The sequence below is a fragment of the Pelodiscus sinensis genome, chromosome 12 (genome assembly GCF_049634645.1).
Source record: "Pelodiscus sinensis isolate JC-2024 chromosome 12, ASM4963464v1, whole genome shotgun sequence".
Lineage (NCBI taxonomy): Eukaryota > Metazoa > Chordata > Testudines > Trionychidae > Pelodiscus > Pelodiscus sinensis.
Genome location: NC_134722.1, coordinates 30,581,373 through 30,599,760, shown reverse-complemented (window position 1 = coordinate 30,599,760; position 18,388 = coordinate 30,581,373). Strand labels below are relative to the sequence as shown.

General features: G+C 39.0%; 1 protein-coding gene across 4 annotated transcripts in view; it reads right to left on the bottom strand.

Annotated features, from left to right (window-relative positions):
* Positions 1-285: 285 nt before the first annotated feature.
* TENT4B (terminal nucleotidyltransferase 4B) overlaps positions 286-18,388 on the bottom strand; it is a 60,091-nt gene continuing 41,988 nt past the window's right edge. For 3 of the 4 annotated variants that reach the window (XM_075940246.1, XM_006121144.2, XM_025183667.2), the window contains 7 exons: positions 10,485-10,613; positions 7,998-8,211; positions 7,193-7,319; positions 6,990-7,093; positions 6,031-6,218; positions 5,288-5,452; positions 286-3,041 (listed from right to left, as the gene is read on the bottom strand). In XM_075940246.1, the coding sequence (XP_075796361.1) occupies positions 2,862-3,041; positions 5,288-5,452; positions 6,031-6,218; positions 6,990-7,093; positions 7,193-7,319; positions 7,998-8,211; positions 10,485-10,613 (1,107 nt within the window). In that variant the 3' untranslated portion in view covers positions 286-2,861. The remainder of the gene's footprint in view (positions 3,042-5,287; positions 5,453-6,030; positions 6,219-6,989; positions 7,094-7,192; positions 7,320-7,997; positions 8,212-10,484; positions 10,614-18,388) is intronic. The other variant, XM_075940247.1, reaches the window with a different exon arrangement.

Genomic DNA, 18,388 nt, shown 5'->3' with positions numbered 1-18,388 from the left:
CTGTCCTTTGTACCATCAATCAAAAGCAGGAGGCAGCAGAGTTTCACCTTATCAGGTACTGTGAAAGGGAAAGTCTCCAATGCTAGGAGAATGCATACTCCAATACTGGGAATGCATACTCCTGAAGTAGAATGGACATAGATAGTCACTCAAAGGAGCAGTCATACAAATAGTAAGTAAAATGAATGAGTAAAAAATAATTGTACGGAGCTTTTAAATACCCTGTACTAGCTACAATATTGCAGAGTACGATGTGTGAATGTCAAGAATGCTGATAAACTAGAGTATTTAGATTAAACATTTATTTTTTCATATATTCACAAAATCTTCACAAAAGTACTGAAACTCAAAAAGTAACTAGACTTGAATCAAATACAGAGATGAAATATACAAGACAAATGAGCAGGCAAACTAAAAGGTCTTGAAAGTATTTTACTTCAGATTGAAAAATGAACAGTTCAACTGTTCTGTTTAAATAAAGATTTGCAAGATATACAGTATTTTATTAATACAATGCTGGTCATTTGAGGCAATATAAAATACACCTCAATTTTTCCTTCATGCTTCTTTTCTCTTTTAGAAAGATACTGTTTACCAAAAAGAAACTTGCAGTCCAGGAAAAGCTATTTTCCATTAAATTTATGAAAACCATAAATTGAGGCAAACCTAAGATTCCCAATGGAATCAAGATTATCTTCCCGCTACCACCACCTTAAAATTATCACATGCTTAGTGGAACACTAATATCTTCACCCTAAGAGTTCATCTGCTTTCAACAATGAGGGTGATTCTTTATAAAAACACTTCAGTGTGGTAAATGAGATACAGATCTTTGCAAGTATTAAGTGTTTGGAACAGTTTTGCTAATAGCAGCTAACAATACTGGATTAATATAATTTATAAATAATTGTTCCCTAAACAGTGAACATAAATCTACACATTCACAATAATCTAAAACAAAATAAATACTGTGATTATGCATAATGTGGTACAATGTGTACTAGTTTCTATGAACAAAAGCGCAATGTCCTGTTAATAAAATTATTTGATCAGAATAAAAATGTGAATCTAAAATTTAAAACATTGTCAAATTAACATCACTTTTTAAGCTCTTAATGTCTGTATGAGTAAATGTAATAAATTTCCATCTTTTTGAAATATGTATTTTTCTTTTTGAAGTAAAACACAAATATATTGTTGAAAATGTTTATTTCAGTGATGACATTAAGTTGGGTCTTATTTTAGCATTATTTTATTTAAAAAGTCATTGCACTGATCAGTGCCCATTAAAGGTCAGGTTGGTCTGCAATGTTTTGTATATGTGTATAAAAAAAGTTCTAAAAGCTAACAGTACTTTTATAAAATCATCATCTCCAGGACAGCTGCATTAAATGCATTGCAGGTATGTTGAACACAAACTCTTTCCTCTTTAAAGAAAAAATGTTAAAGTAAATGCCACTTTACATTCTGTCATTAAAGTGCCCCCAACTTATTTTTCAAATTATACATGTGAATGTAATCATATATTTAATTTGCTTTCAAGGCATTAATTTATTTCAACCAAAATTTAAAGTGTAACTGAACCAGACAATGTTAAAACTTTTGATTGAAGGTAACAAGTAGTAGTAGGAGGAGGCTATGAAAGGTTTGGGTCTTTAAGGCAATACAAAATATATTTCCATTATTTGAAGACTAATTTTTATTAGTGTCCATATAAAATGCATAAAAGGGGAATGAGAAAAAATATTTTAATAAGAAAGTTTACTTATAGCTTGAACAGTAATTCTCATCAAAGTGAGTTTAGCAAAAATATATATATTTAAAAAAAAAGACAAAAAACAGACTTTGAGGGAAAAAAGACAAACAAAAGGCATGGGATTGAAGCAGCTCAGGAATGCAAACATTTGTACAAATGGACTTGGCTTTTACTGCAACTAAAAAGACAAAAATCCCAAATAGCTTTTTCTCTTTAAAAATTGGAGATTGCTGGTGGCTGTGGCAGGGGGCGGAGGAAAGAGGGGGAACGACAAACTGGAAAAAAAATTACAACAATGGAACTCTCTAAACAGGTGAAGATTACTTGTCAGAGATGACCAAAAGTTCAGTGTTTACACAAAAGTACATGTACACTTTATACACATGAGACTTCATCTGCCACCATAAACTTTTCTCTTTAGAGGAACAACTTCTGAAGATCATAAGTGTTCTAGTAAATCATTTCAATGTGAACAAAATCAATCTGAGCAATGTCAACTAGTAGCGTTTTTAAATGAATGTTAAGATGACAATTCAGATTATTTTCCAAACTAATCCTGAGAAAAAATTCTGTTTACAATTTAAACAGTTATGTTATGTAAAAAGTATTAACAAATCCACTATTACAAATGTCAATTTTCCTATATGGTCATCTATATATACACACACACAATAAAATGGTATATGCAAAAATAATAAAAAAAATCATGCACAAATTACTTCTTAATCTTTAAAGGCTGGATTTCCCTCAAAATACAATTTTTCATCTTTTTTCCTTTTTTTTGTGTTTTGTTTGTTATCTGCCAAACACACTGAATACTACCTCTACAGTTCAGCATGAGCTGATGGGAGATATATTTATTTTACATTCAAGATATGCTAAATGACCCTGTTGTAGCACATGACTTATCAAATGATCAGCCTTCTTCCCTCTTTTTGCAGTGATCAATCTTCATGATCCATTCTGTGGCGAGCTGGGAAAAAAATGCAGTTGCTAATCAATGTCTGAACAGTCTGAAGCTCCACAAGAGATCCAAGGAGTCACTATCAAACTATTCTGTAGCATGAAATCATTGCACACAGAAGAACAGTCATAAAATAGGCAACTATCTACAAAGGTCAGAAAGGACAACATCCCTCTTGTGTTTCCTCTTTTTGCCGTGGAAAAACTGATGTGATTTGTTGCCTTGATGCTGTTTGTTTGTCACTGAGGTACCATGGTTTGAATTTGTTGGACCCTGGAAGCCTTTGCTGGAGGAAGAGCGAAATAACCTTGCTGATCCATGCTGTAAAAGAAAAAGGATGTGGTCAATTAACAGCAGAATAAATAGAATATAGCTGTTACAACACGTGTATGGCTGGTTAAAACAATCAAAACACTATAGTTTCAAGAGGCAGGGCATTTGAAAAGAGCCTGATGTGAAGGGAAGAATTAAGTCTGTGATTAGCCTCCAGCACAACAAGTTTTCTTTCACTTCACCCACCTCAGAAGAGAAAAAAAAAGCAAGATGCTGGGCTCTATCCCTTAAGTAACATAATCAGAAGACAGTCAGGATTAAAGAACTTAATTCAAGGTATAAAGTGAAGCATTGGTCCTGTATTTTAAAAATGGTAAGACTGATTTGTGTGCTCCATGCAAGCCAGAACTGTAACAGCTGCACTATATCTTACTGAAACAGATTCAGAGTCAAGAAAAAGAGGCAAGTCTCAGACGTATCCATTTATGTCTATCTGAAAAAAACACCCCCACCCCCACCACCAAAACACCTCACACACACACACACACACACACACACGTGGAGTCCTGTGTTATCTGAAAGACTAAGGCTGTGTCTAGACTGGCAAGTTTTTCCGCAAAAGCAGCTGTCTACACGGGCCGCTTGAATTTCCGCAAGAACACTGACGATCTCATGTAAGAAATCAGTGCTTCTTGTGGAAATACTATGCTGCTCCTGTTCGGGCAAAAGCCCTTGTGCGCAAAAGCAACAGCTCAAATTTGTTTTGCGCAATAAAGCCCGGATCGCGAAAATGGCAATCGGGGCTTTTTTTTTGAGCAAAAGCGTGTCTAGATTGGCACGGATGCTTTTCCGCAAAAAGTGCTTTTGCGGAAAAGCGTCCGTGCCAATCTAGAAACTCTTTTCAACAAATGCTTTTAACGGAAAACTTTTCTGTTAAAAGCATTTGCGGAAAATCATGCCAGTCTAGACGTAGCCTAACATTTATTAGAGCATAAACTTTTGTGGATAAAAACCACTTTGCCAGATGTATCACAAGCAAGATGCACCTGACAAAGTGGTTTTTACCCATGGAAGTTATGTCCAAATCAATCTGTTACTGTTAAGGCACTGATCTATACTAGGACTTGATTTCAAAATAACTCTAGGTTGAATTTATAAGCGGCGTGTCCACACTACTAAGCCCATTATTTTGAAACAATAGGCTGCAGAATTAGAAATCTGTATTACTTGCTTTTCATCAGGAGTAACACTAATTCCAAAACAGTTATTTCGAAATAACAGTAGTGTGGACCCTCCAGTGCCGCTATTTCAAAACAATTATTTCCCAGGGTAATTCAAATTAATTACTCCTTAGTGCTTCCTGGGATCCAAGTCCAAGATAGCGAGTCCACATTAATGCAGCCTGCCTTGGACTAATTTTGAGTCTTCCCCGTATTGTGGGCATGCTAGTTTGAATTTGTTAAATCGGGAGTTAAGTCAGATTTACTAATTTCAAAATGCTTTCCTAGTGTACACGTTGTTTTTGAAGAAATATAAATAGAGGGGGATCACACAATTGTATTTCTTGCATAAAGATGGGGCAACATTTACCCACATCACAATCCACAGAAAGTACTTTATGGTGCACCCTTTGAAAAACATAGGGCCTAGTTTCTGAAGTATCTAATTTACTATTCACTGAAAATCTTTAACAAATGTGTGTAAAAATATTGATACCTAAAAGTAGAAGAAAAATAGTTCTGAAATTCCTCCACCATTCAGGAACAACATTTGAGAATATTTTTAATATTTAAGTTGTTTTAATTGTATTTCTGTAAAAAATGATACCTCACCATAAGCTGAATTTGTGTAAATCAAAAATTGGTTTGAAATAATTTTTCCAGACTACTGTATTGTAATAGGACTACTGTCTAACAAGATGGTGTTTCAGACTGTCAGATTATTTTGGATCATATTTTTGGGGGGAGAGGCGTATGATAGGAGTTTGATCTTCATGCTAAATTAGTTAAATACGCAATTCTCCAATAAAGAACCTAAAACTCTTAATTTAGGAGTAGGACTTAAATTTGGCTTGTAAATCCTTATAGTAGAGTTAAAAGTAGGTGACAGCTACAGTGTTAGGCTTCTTTCTCGGGAGTTGTCACACAAAACGATTTGTGCAACGCCTTTCCAGGAAAAGAGCCCTCTTAATCTATTTTGGATTAAAAGTAGAAATTAAAGTCAGCATAGAAAAAAAGGGTTCCACCATTAAAATAATTAAAACATTTAAGATTTCTTTTAAACATTTCACAAACCTGAGATTTGTTTGTGCTGTTGGATGTATTAGCTGTTTGGCTGTTTTGCCTTTTCCCACTGGACTGAGAGGATTCCAGTGCTATTTCTTGTGACCCCACCCTGTTTGTAGTAGACTGATGGCAACTCAACTGTTTAGATGTTTTGCACGGTGTTCCGTCAGAATCCTTCATAGAAATATAGGTATTAGTAAATTTATAGTTTTAAAGTAAAACTGAAGTGGACAAAATTGAAGAGATAAACATGCTGGTCCTGCTAAAGATTAAGCGTCTTAATACAGGACTCTAAAAACAACCCACAAATGGGCGCTGGCTTGCAAATACTTTAATGCATGATTCATTTCATGCCATCTTTAAGTTAGTACATTTTACACCAGATTAAAAGAAATCCAAATGGAGAGTCTATTAAAATAAGAGTTTACCAGGCATTTTTTGAATTTCACCTAGATCACACTTACTGCTACCTATCTCTTTTGAAACACACGTGTTTCACAGATGAAAAGGAGGTAAATAATATGATTGTATTAAGGGAGTACTTTTTATGCAGATACAGAAGTACATTATGCCAATGATGTGTTCTATGACAAAAAATTCATTAGAATAAACTGGAATTATGTGAAGAACTTCCCCTTACACAAATCTGAGATGTGGAAGAAATGATTGGCTATACTTACATTGTTCAACTGTGTACATAAACAGTAGAGAATAAATCTAATCAAGTTCAAACAAAAGCTTTTAATACTAACCACATCACTAGAGCTGGACAATGTAGAAGAGGAGGAAGACAATGGACCTGATGAAGAATTTGAAGAATGTTTACTGAGTGTTTCTGAGGTTTTACTTCTAGATTTTCCCAGTGCTTCATTTGCTTCAGAGAGATTATTGTTACACTTGTCTAGCTGCTGAGTATCTACTATCAAAGTTACTCCGTTAGCTGAGAAAAAGAAAGTAAATGGAAGAAAGTATTAATTTCTATTAAGGGCTGCATTCTGTAAATAGAACACAATATTTCTGCAGAGTAAGTCAATGAGCTGTGCATATGAGTAAAAAGCTTCATGAATGGACCCAAACCCAAAAAACCCACTAGTGTATGTGATGAAAATCTATCACGAACATAGCCTAACTACATGAAAGTTCAAAAGGGAAAAAGTGTTTCTATGGTCTATCAATTACCTCTCCTTACCTTAGACAGGATTGTTCTAGGATAGATTTTTTCACAAGTGCTCATCTCTGTGTCTAAATGAAATGACCTGGTTTATAAAGTGCTTAGTGCCTAACAGCTCCCATTTTTCCCCTCAAAGGGAACCACTGTTTGCTCAACAATTCAAAAATCATCTGGCTTTTTTGGGTTCCTACTGGTAACTATTGGGTGCATAGCTCTTCTGAAAATCTGGCCCTGAGTGTTTTTGTGAAGACTGGTAAAGCAAGGAACAAGTGGGGGGGGGGAAGAAATCAGTCACAGTCTACCTTATTTGATGTGAAGAAAATCCTCACTGTTGTATAAAATTAAATTGTTCCTATAGACAGTTTATTTCATATAGACAGAAACCACTTCTCTGCTTATAGATGAGATATTAAGCGCACTGTTTACATTTAGACCTATGTCCTTTACCTCATCTGGGTCAAAAGCAGCAAAATGTTGTTATATTGCCTATCCTGCAAAAAGCATGCAAAGGAAACATCCTACTAGGTAGCCAAATCTTACCATTGCATGAAGACTCAGTCCTACTCTGCATTCCCCAATGCTTTGATATCCACTCTCTGTATGAGGCCACTTCTTGCGTTACTCTAATTATTCTACCCAATATACTGCAAAAGAAAAAAACAAACCACAAACAAACCATGGATTAGTTTTAAATACACAGGAATATATACAACTAATGATCTGACTTGACATTAAATTTTTACCTTTCAGTTTCATTGTTGGGATAATATTTAGCTATTGGTGATACAGCATGGCTCAAAATAACATATGCATAATCAAAGGCCTGTTTCACTTGCATGGCACCATATGAACTCCTCCCAACATCATTACCTTAAAAATAAATACACAGATAATCCATTAATTCAATACATTGTTTACTTGACTTTGAAACACTGGAATACGAGCTCACAGAAAAAAGAAAAAAGGATTTGCTTTCTTAGAAATCCTGACTCACCTTAAATAATTCCTCGTGGGGGATAAAATTAAAAAATTAATGAGCTGAGAAAAATACACAAAGGAATCTAAAAGCCCAGAGGTAACTGGAATCTGTTAGATGTAGATGTCAAAATTGGAAATTCCACAAGCACAAAACATGGGGAAAAAAAGTATGTACGGTATAAGGCAACATTTTTATGGCATCTTCCACATGAGGTTTCAGTTACATAAGCTTTTGTAATTGCAATTATTTGCTGCTATCGGTTATACCAAAAGCTTAATCCTATTAATGGAAAAAAAATCAGTATTGTAACAATACACAGTGAAATCACTAGGTATTCAGGCCACTGTCTTGAATTAACAGGACACTAGGACATGAGATAGAGATGAAAGGCTAACCCCTATTTCTGGAATGCTTTATAAATAAAATGAGCATTTCCTCTTGGAATTCATAATTATTGTCTTTATAAACACTTTTCAAAAATTGAATGAGGATTTTACTTTCCTCTGATTTAAATTTTTAATCACAGTCAGTATGCCATATTTGACATTTTACATATTCAGTTATGATACCTGGCTGTAGTGGATCTTCAATATATAGCATTGATGGTCTATACCCATCCAGCATACTCTTTTGCACTTCATCTTTAGCCACATATGAACCACCATCCTTTATTCGGATTCCTGTCTTCAGGTAATTGAAGTGACGTCCATATAATTCAAAAAATTCTATTAAAAGGACACCATAGTTGGCACTGGGGATGCAGGCATCTTCCCTGGGATGCAACTATTAAAAAAGGAAAAATAAAATTGCTCTCTCTTGCCTTAAAGATTCCAGATTTCAAATATTTTTATATTCCTTTTTATTGATTAGAAAAGACCCATCTAGGCCTTGATTTAAACCATTTAATAGTTGACAAAAATCAAAGCATTTTACAACATTTCTGTGAAGCAAGCAAGCATCCTTCAAATTTTACAGATGAAGAAACTAAGTAAATTTCCAAGCCAATCAGCAGAGTGTGTGTCACAGCACGGATTACAAATTCAGGTGTTAATTTCCAGACCTGTGTTTGGAACACAAGCATAATTTAGCCTGGCCAGCTGTTTAAACATGGGCCATACACTATTGTGCATAAATTCTAAAGTACGAACACTGATACACCAGAGTGCTTTAATTTTTGGCTGTGAAATGAAAACAGTAAAAAGTCTTGAAGATGTTATACTCTAGGCATATATACTATTAGAAATAAAGGAAATGTAGAAAATTGAAGATATACAGTACCATCATCAATATGGTGTAAGAACATATCACCCAGTATCAAAAAATGGGAGGAATGCATAGGAAATTAATTAGTAACAGGAGGAGGGATTTTTTTTTAATATAAGGAATATAGAAGCACCTTAGAAAAGTAATACTATATTGCTATTTGGGGGATTCTGGGACATCACAATACAATTTTCCACTTTGACAGATTAAAATTCCATCTGAAACCTCTTGATAACATTATGCAAGCATTAGTACAAGATTATCCTAGACACCCAAATAAATTATGTACTGCTAACAAAAGCACAAGTCATGTACAGAGAAGACAGGATAGGGAAAAGGATGAGAATTGGGAGAAGAGAATAAATTCTGCAAATGCCTAAAGTATTTACAATTAATACTTATATTGGATCTTGGGGGGTTTAATATGAATAAACCAATTGTGCTTTACTTCTAGCTGTGATATAGTCAAACTTCTCAGTGGAATACAGCTTTAGTATTCATTATTAGTGAATACATTAGTTTTTATTCCTTATGAGTTTTCATCTATTTTAAAGCACAAGTTTGTATGAACCACAGACTGATTTTACTGGATTCATTCAGGTTTATGTTACCAAGGATGTTCAATCACTGACAACATTTTTACCATCTCTGTGTAATTAGTTTTTTGAGTTGTAGTGAGATTAGCATTTGATGGCTGTTAAACATCTATGTTCATAAAATTCATGGATGCAATTTATGCAATCCATACAAAAACCAACCATCTGAGCTGCCTCCATTTTGAGTCTTCTTGAGAGAGACATGGTCATGACAAACTACCCTCTCACTCTTAAGGTACGTTTACACTGCACATTCCTTATGGCAATACGTACAGTACATACACTGCATTCCCTCCAAGCCTGGGTATACACAGCAGCGTAGAGGCAGAGGAACCTGTGTCTGGAACCTTTCCCTGCTGCCTCCCCCTGCTACAGAACCTTTCACTACCATAGGTTACTATGCATACGCCAGCGGAGTACAGTGTAGACATCTCTCTAAAATGGTTCCCAAACAGAACAATATGGTATGTCTTGTGCGACCTCTGTTCAGGACGTGACCAAAAATTAATTTCAGACTAAAGGAATGCCAAGCAATTACTTCAGAGTGCGCTTCTATTCTGAAAAGTGGCTATATAAAAAAAAGGGTATTCTACTATTCAATAGACTTATGTGCATGCACATGTGCATGTAATAGTAGCGCTAAGCATCAAATTGGCCAATTTCAGATAAAAACCTTTAAACTACTTTTTACTCTTGTTGAAGCCTCCAAAGCAAAAACACAGATATGAAAGAGATGTATTAGAAATAATCACATTTTCAAAAAAGTTTAACTAAATTCCAATTATAGAATCAATTTTTGCCCTCATTTACAACTGTGCAACTCAATTTTGGATGATAACATTTATAGGTACAGAAAGGAGAATCTGTCCTTCACTACTTATGTTTCTGATATTGCCTGAGCAGGAAAGAACATCTTGATTTTCAGAGAAAAATTCAGTTGGCAGGCTGACAAGGGAACATTTATATTATTTTAAGACTTCTAAACTGAGAAAATTTAATCTGCAAGTAATTGAGTAACAAATATGTAATGCCATGATGCCACTTTTACAGTTACTTTTCAGAGTAGAACCATATTGTAAACTCATTTGAGAAAATATTTAGCACAAAAATTAATTTTAAGTTAAAATGCTTAAGTAAATTAAAACAAGAATCAAATCCTTTTGTCCTAATGCCATCAATAATTTCATTTAAACTTACCTGGAGGAAGCTGACAGCCATTAAAAAGAGACTATAAGACCCAATTCCACCTGTGAATACTTCATTAAGGTCCCTCTGCAACAGGAACTGTTTTAATACTAAAACTAGATATGGTAATACAGGATATTTCTGAAAAAAGAACAACACAGATGTTAGGCTAAATGTTATAGATATGTACACGTTTGCTGTGAAAACTACACTGAAATGGATTGCTCATAAAAACATGGAGACAAAAAATATAAATACAGATTTACTATATAAAATGCTAAAATGACAGCTAAAAGATATCCATTTGTAGTTGCTTTTTTTTTTGGATGTGTAATAGGGAACAGGTGGACATAAAGCAGTTTTTGGACAAAATTTTTTGCATTTAAAGGAATGTGGCAGTGGTCTTCCCACTACTAGCACCTATTTCAATTAAAATAATGGTAAAGAGGAAAGGAGCTGGCTTTCTTTGAAAGTAACACAGACATGGTTTTTTTTTGTTTGTTTTTTTAACAAGATCAGACAAATTTGCACTGAGAAGTAAGGGGATGTTGGTCCAATATGTACCAGGATACCGGTAATAAAGCTCCCTACTTCTCAGTTAATATCCAAAACAATCTGAGCCCCTGATCCTGCAGACACTTGTAAGTGTGCTCATTTTGATACTTTGGGGGCTCGTCTACACTGGCCCCTTTTCCGAAAGGGGCATGCTAATTTCACAGGTCGTAATAGGGAAATCCGCTGGGGATTTAAATATCCCCCGCGGCATTTAAATAAAAATGTCCGCCGCTTTTTTCCGGCTTTTAGAAAAGCCGGAAAAGAACGTCTACACTGGCCCCGATCCTCCGGAAAAAAGCCCTTTTCCGGAGGATCTCTTATTCCTACTTCGAAGTAGGAGTAAGAGATCCTCCAGAAAAGGGCTTTTTTCTGGAGGATCGGGGCCAGTGTAGATGTTCTTTTCCGGCTTTTTTAAAAGCCGGAAAAAAGCGGCGGACATTTTTATTTAAATGCCGCGGGGGATATTTAAATCCCCCGCGGATTTCCCTATTACGACCTGTGAAATTAGCATGCCCCTTTCGGAAAAGGGACCAGTGTAGACGTAGCCTGGGAGTATAGGTTGTATCTCCCTGGTCTGGCACTCTTGAAACCTCACTGGTCCCAGATGAGGGAATTTGCTAGATCTGGGGAGGTCAATGCCAACTCTTCTGCCATCACCAGCTGCAGGGCTCTTCTCCAGTGGTAGCAAAGCGCCTGGCATCGACTGAGTGTGACCACCCAGCCTCTTCCCCTGAGAGTCTTCTGGCCTTGCTCCTCCCATTACCTCCCTGAACTTGAGCATCACAAATGAACTATTTGCAATGCTCCAAAAGTTCTGGCAGAGTGGAGGAAGAGTTGCTGAGTATGGGGGCGTTTTCCCCCCATGAGTGCTGCGATGCTGGGCCGCAGATGTTGCAGGACTATGGAGGTCAAACCTGTAGCCCACTGAAGTACCTATTAAATATAAGTCATTAAATCTTCAATCTATTTCAAAAAGAACAGTCACTTACCTTATTGTGACTGTAGTTCTTAGAAGTGTTTTGTCTGCAGGGATCCCACTCTGCAGTTTCTAGCTACCAGTTTTCTCTATTGAGCTGGGCTTCAAGGGTCTTATCTAAATAGACTACAGGACTCCCCTACCATACTAGACATCAAATCTAGTACCTGCAACTAGTGAGCAGAGCTGGACATAAGTATATACTAAAGTTCCAAGTGACCATCCTGCAAATTTTTGATGTTAGGACATTGCTTGAGCATGCAAAGGAGATCATTTGGTTCTTAGTAAAATGTATTTTATTAGGAGAAGGTGGAGGTAGTTCATTTGGCTGATAGGAGATATTAATACAGTCCAATACTCATTTCATGCAAGTGTCTGGGTCATAACAGTCCATCCTCCAGAACTGTCCCCAAGTGCCAACAAAGGCCTAGGTAACTTGCAGAAAGGCTTTGTTTTACACAGGTAGCTGGAGATGGCCCTCAAGACAGAACATATAAAGTTTTGCTCCTCCATGGAGTTTAATAAGTTTTTGTAGCTGGATAGAGACACATACTGGCAGATTTATGTACTGATTTAAATGGCAGTCTGAGAGTCACCCTGTTTTTGTGAATTCCTACCATTAACACCTGAATCTCGCTCGCTCTTTAAGCAAAGGTAATTGCTTCAAAGAATGCTCTCTTCATAGAAAGGTGGTATAGAGAGCACAAACTATAGCTTCAAAAGAGGGGAATTAATTAGGGCCAGGAATATAATATTTAGGTCCCAGGAAGAGAAAAAGTCCATTACTGGGGGAAGTGTGTGGATCACACCTTTCAAGAATTCAGACATAGCTGGATGTCAAAATATACTGAAGAGTGCCAAACAGATATGGTGGCTAAATGAACTCTAACAAAACCTGACAATGTCCCAAACGTTTCAAGGGTAACTAGTCCATAACAGGAAGAGATATTCAGGGATTGAAGATCATGCTGAATATCCCAGAGTGAAAAGTTTCCATTTGTCTTGTAGAAGCATTTATGCTTTGAACAGAATATCTCGTATCTCTATGGGGCAGCTTCTGCCTACGGCATTTAACCAACTAGCATCCATGCTGGCAGATGTTCAGACCAAGGGTTCATGTGTATGATCCGAATAGCAGAACTCACATTCCTATGCTGGTACTTTCAGTATTAGCTGGCCATTGTCTCATCTTACTCTTCTGGAGACTAATGGGATTATCAGGAAGGCATCTCTCAAAAATCTGTTGCATTGGATCAGAAATGCATCCAAGAAGGAGGCTGGGTTAATGTGTCCTTGGGAGCAAAAATGTCAAGCATTTCTTAATGTAGTTGGTGGCAAAACAGGTCTGTGGTTGGAAGACCTTCTTTGAGGAAGACTACACTGAATTTTTGAAAGTCTACTCATGACTTCTAAAACACTGCCTGTTGAGGTGGTCTGCAGATTGCTCTGAACACTTCATAGTGTAGAGCTAGGAGAGTCATTCAGTGTTGTATGTGCTAGTCCTCTGGGAGAAACTGCCTCTTATCAGAGCAGAGATGATGTCACTACCTTTTCTGTTAACATATCCTGTCGCTGTAACACTGTCTATCAGGACTTGAATGGTAGCCCCCCCGCAAGAAGGGACAGGAAAGATTTGCATTGTAAATATATGGTATTCCAGTCCATGTATAGATGAGAGTCTCCTGGCTGTCAACAACCTTGTGTCTAAGACGGTCTAGGTGTACCCCCATTCTTGTTTAGAACCATCTGTTAACAGTTTTGGTGGGAGATGGGAAAGTGAATGTGATGCCCTTGGTAGACTTTTGCATGTCTTTCCATGTTATAAGTGTCAGGTTAATTTTAATTACCCTTAAAAAGAGGCACAAGGCAAAGTTTGGAATACAGTATCTCAGGTATGAGAATGCTATGTGGCCCAACAACCCAAGAGTCCTTCTCCATGGTTCTCAATTGACTGCAAATTTGAAATGGAGCACGCTCTGGTGCAAAAGCTCTCCGGCAAGAGATAAGCTCTCACAAACTTGAAAGCTCTCAAAAACTGCTCCTATGAACTTCATTGTTTGAATGGGCATGAGAGCAGACTGATTGATCTTGAAGACTAATGAGAAGAGTTAGAGAAGTTTGTACCCTTTGGTGATCTACTATGAAGAAGTTGGCCCAAATCAGCCAGTTATCGAGGTATGGATAAATGTGGGAGCCATGCTATCCTAAATACACTGCCACTAGTGATAAGCATTTGGTAGCAAATCTTGGTGCTGTGGAAACTCCAAATGATAGTATTCTGTACCTGTAGTGCCCATTTCCAACCACGAATTAAAGATACTGTCTGTGAGTAGAATAGATGCATGTAAGTATGCATCTTGTCAACCAAATCTCACAAATCAATCCTGAGGAATTGCCATAGGTGCAGAAGGGTCTGCTTGTTCCTCTTGATGATCACCACTACTCCAGAGGTCTTGTTCCAGCTTGTGTACTTGACCCTGTTGAAATACTTATGTTGTTCAAGGAGTCCCAGCAGAATGAGGCAATTTATTTCTGTGTTAAAGGGGTCTTGATGATCAGGGTCCTGAAAAATGAGTGTGATGATTTTATGGTAGCCAGTAAGGCCAGATCTGCACACTATAGTAGGATAGCATACAAGGATTCCAAGTGGACAGCGCTAAGATCCATCACTGAGTAAAGTAGGATCTGAGAAGTAATTAGGCCACTGGGTGAGGTGTAATTTAAGGATGTGCTGGACAGAAGTCAACCCTAGTTGACACAGATCGCCAAACGATTCTAATCTTGCGCTCCTAGGGCACATGCACCCTTAAGAGTGTGATCCATGTGGACAAATACTTTAAGAATAATTCTTGCAGTGGAAGATCACAACAGTTTTGGAACAAGTGTTTAGACACATTTCTAGGCTCTTCCCCTGGTTTCAAGGTAAGACCCCGATCTGGTAACACAGACGTACAACTTAACTAACTGGAATAGTCTCGTGGAAGCCAATGGGACACACTCTCATGCTTCAGAACTAAGCACTTGCATAAGTGTTCATAAAATTGGAGCCTTAGCAAGTGAAAGGTAATACAGGCAGTCCCCAGGTTACGTACAAGATAGGGACTGTAGGTTTGTTCTTAAGTTGAATTTGTATGTAAGTCGGAACTGGTACATATTGTAGGGGAAACTCTAGCCAAACATTTCTCTAGAGCTCAGTTTTATTCTCCCACACCTCACTTCCCTCAGTCCTTTATTCTCAAGCTGAGGTGTCTGCTGAGAAAAGCCGCTCCGCGTCTCTCTGGTCTGCTGGGGGGGGGGGGGGGGGGGGGGCCGGCGGCGGGCGGCGCTAGGTTTGCGTCTCCCTGGTCTGCTGGGGGGAAGCAGCTAGTGCGGGGTTGCCTCACCCCGTTTGTAAGTAGGGATCCAATGTAAGTCGGATCCATGTAACCCAGGGACTGCCTGTACTAATATTCTCATCAGCTATTGAAACCACTGAGATCTGAAAAACTGCCTCACTACCTGTAACTACAACAGAATTACACTTTCAATTTTTAACACGAAGGGTTAATTCCTGCTTGCCATACCCATGTGAACAGTTTTACTAAGTCAAACAGCCAAAGGATTTTGCTCTGAAGTTATAACTATTCAAATACTTATGAGACTAGATGGGTGAGGGAATATCTGTTACTAAACCATCTTCTGTTAGGATGTGTCTACTACACAGCACCCTAAACTCAAAATAAGATACGCAACTTGCACATCTTATTTTGATTACATTTTGAAATGGGCTATTTCGAAATCTGGTGCATCTACCCAGCACCAAATTGCAAAATAACATGCTATTTCAAGACATCCCTTAACCTTTGTGGAACTAGGGTTACTGGGATGCCGAAATAGCATGCCCATTATTTTGAAAAGTATTTTGAAATAATGGGCAGCTTGTGAAGATGTGGGGTAGCTACTTTGGGATACCTCCAGTATCCTGAAATAGCCGTGCAGTGTAGACGTACCTTAATGAGAAATGCTTTCAAGCTTACACAAGAATACGTTTGAAAGCTTCTCTCTCTCTCAACAACAGAAATAGGTCCAACAAAATAACTTGTGTCTCTAATATACCCTGGACCAGCATGGCTATGACACTGCATACAAATACTTAATGTCAGTCTCTGTAGAAGTATTCAATTCATCTGTTGCCATTGTTAAGTTTTGATTAAAGAAAAAAAATATAATAAAGCAGTTACCACCAGAGAAGGAATACCCAACATTCAATGAGACTGAGTCTCTCTTTCTACCTACACAGAACAGACAGGACAAACTAGCAGGGCTTTTTGGATTTGTTTGGTTACCAAAAGAGGGATACCATGTATTTCCAAAGGTCTGAACAAAAGAAAGGGGAAAAGAAGTTCAAAGATTAAGCACAAGGTTTTAATACACCCATCTATTAAACTTACCAGTTAGTCTATAGAGTAAGTCAAAAACAAAAAACAAAAACCGGCAATAGATTGGTTCTCATTTTTATGGTTTAAAACAGTGGTCTCCAACCTTTTTACACCCAAGATCACTTTTTAAATGACAGACCAAGCCAAGATCTACCGCCCCGCCCCTTCCTTGAAGCCTGCCTCTTCCTTGAAGCCCCGCCCTCTCTATTCTCCTCTTCTCCATCACTTGCTATCCCCAATCCTTATACTGCTGCTTATTTTTTTTTTTATATTCTTCTGTAGGAAGAGGTTTTTCCAACATTTGGCCTGTCTACACTGGACCAAATGTCAGAAAAAAACCCTTCTTTTGGAAGCCACCTTATTCCTTGTGGAAAGAGGAATATAGAGGTGACCAAAAGAGCCTGTTTGCTCTTCCACTAAAAAAGCGGAAGAACAAACGGAACCCTGGATGCAGAAGAGTTTTTCTGGGATATCTCCAGAATCCTCAAAAACTCCTGGGCTGTGTCTACACTGGCACCCTTTTCCGTAAAAGGGATGCTAATGAGACCAGCCGGAATTGCAAATACCGCTGGGGATTTAAATATCCCCCACGGCATTTGCATGAACATGGCTGCCGCTTTTTTCCGGCTCGGGGTTTTGCCAGAGAAAAGCGCCAGCTAGACGGGATCTTGCGGAAAATAAACCCTTTTCCGGAAGATCCCTTATTCCTTGAAAGTAGGAATAAGGGATCTTCCGGAAAAGGGTTTATTTTCCGCAAGATCCCGTCTAGACTGGCGCTTTTCTCCGGCAAAACCCCGAGCTGGAAAAAAGCGGCAGCCATGTTCATGCAAATGCCGTGCGGGATTACGGAAAAGGGTGCCAGTGTAGACACAGCCCTGCAGTCTAGCTGGATCCTTGCTGTGTTGAGACAGGATGTGTAGGCTCTGGGGTGGGAATGAGGGATTTGGGTGTGGGAAGGGGTGAGAGGTGCAAGCTCTGGGAGGAAATCTGGATGCAGGAGGAGGTAGAGAAGGGGACACTGGCTCGGGGAGGAGGCTCCAGGCTGGGCGGTGTTAGGATACTAAGCAAGCCACAGGCTTGCAGATGTGAGGGTGCAGGAATTTGGGTTGGGGTATGTGAGGGGTTGAGGGCATGAGGTTCCAGTGTATGATAGGCTCAGATCTTGGGTCTGGGGAAGGAGGAGTGCAGGAGTGGTTGTGGCCAGATGGGGGCTTGGCCCCAATTGGGGGATTGTTGGCCAGGTTTCATTTTTAAATAGAATACTATGTTAAACACAAAAAGTTTCTGCATTGTCTTTATTTATGAGAATGGCAGGGAACCTGCCTTGAGTCAGGGGTCACTGACCCATAGAAAAGTCATTTGGGAGCAGGGGACAACTGGGGAGGAGTGCTAGTGGGTTCTGGAGAAGGGAAAGGGTCTCAGTGGGGACAGGGGAGAGGGGGCAGGGTGCCAGGACAGGTTTCTGCAGCAGGGAACAGGGTGCTGGGGGGGGGGGGGGGGGGGGAAGACAGGTTTCTGCAGAGGGGAGCAGGGGCACGGGTTTCTGTAGTAGGAGACAGGGTGCCAGAAGGAACTGGTTTCTGCGGGGGGGAGGGGGGGGGCAGGTTTCTGCAGCAGGGTTGGGGGGGAGGGCGGGGCAAAGGAGAGGGAACAGGGGGCCAGGAGGGCGGGGGACAAGTTTGGGGCAGAGGAGAGGGAACAAGGTTGGGGGCAGGGAGTTCCCTACACCAGCCACGGAGGGAAGCCTCCAACCCGTGCTCCCTCCGGACTGACCGTGGGGCAGCCGGGCTGGATCGAAGAAAAGCGGCTGCCCGGCCAGCTGGCCATGGTGCTCAACCAGTGTGCCACCAAGCTCCACATGGGCAGGCGCAGAGGGGAAGCCGCCCAATCAGCTGGAGCACTGTTCAGCCTCCTCTGGGCTGAACGCCACAGCCAGCAGGCCAGGCAGCTTCTCCTCTGCGCCAGCC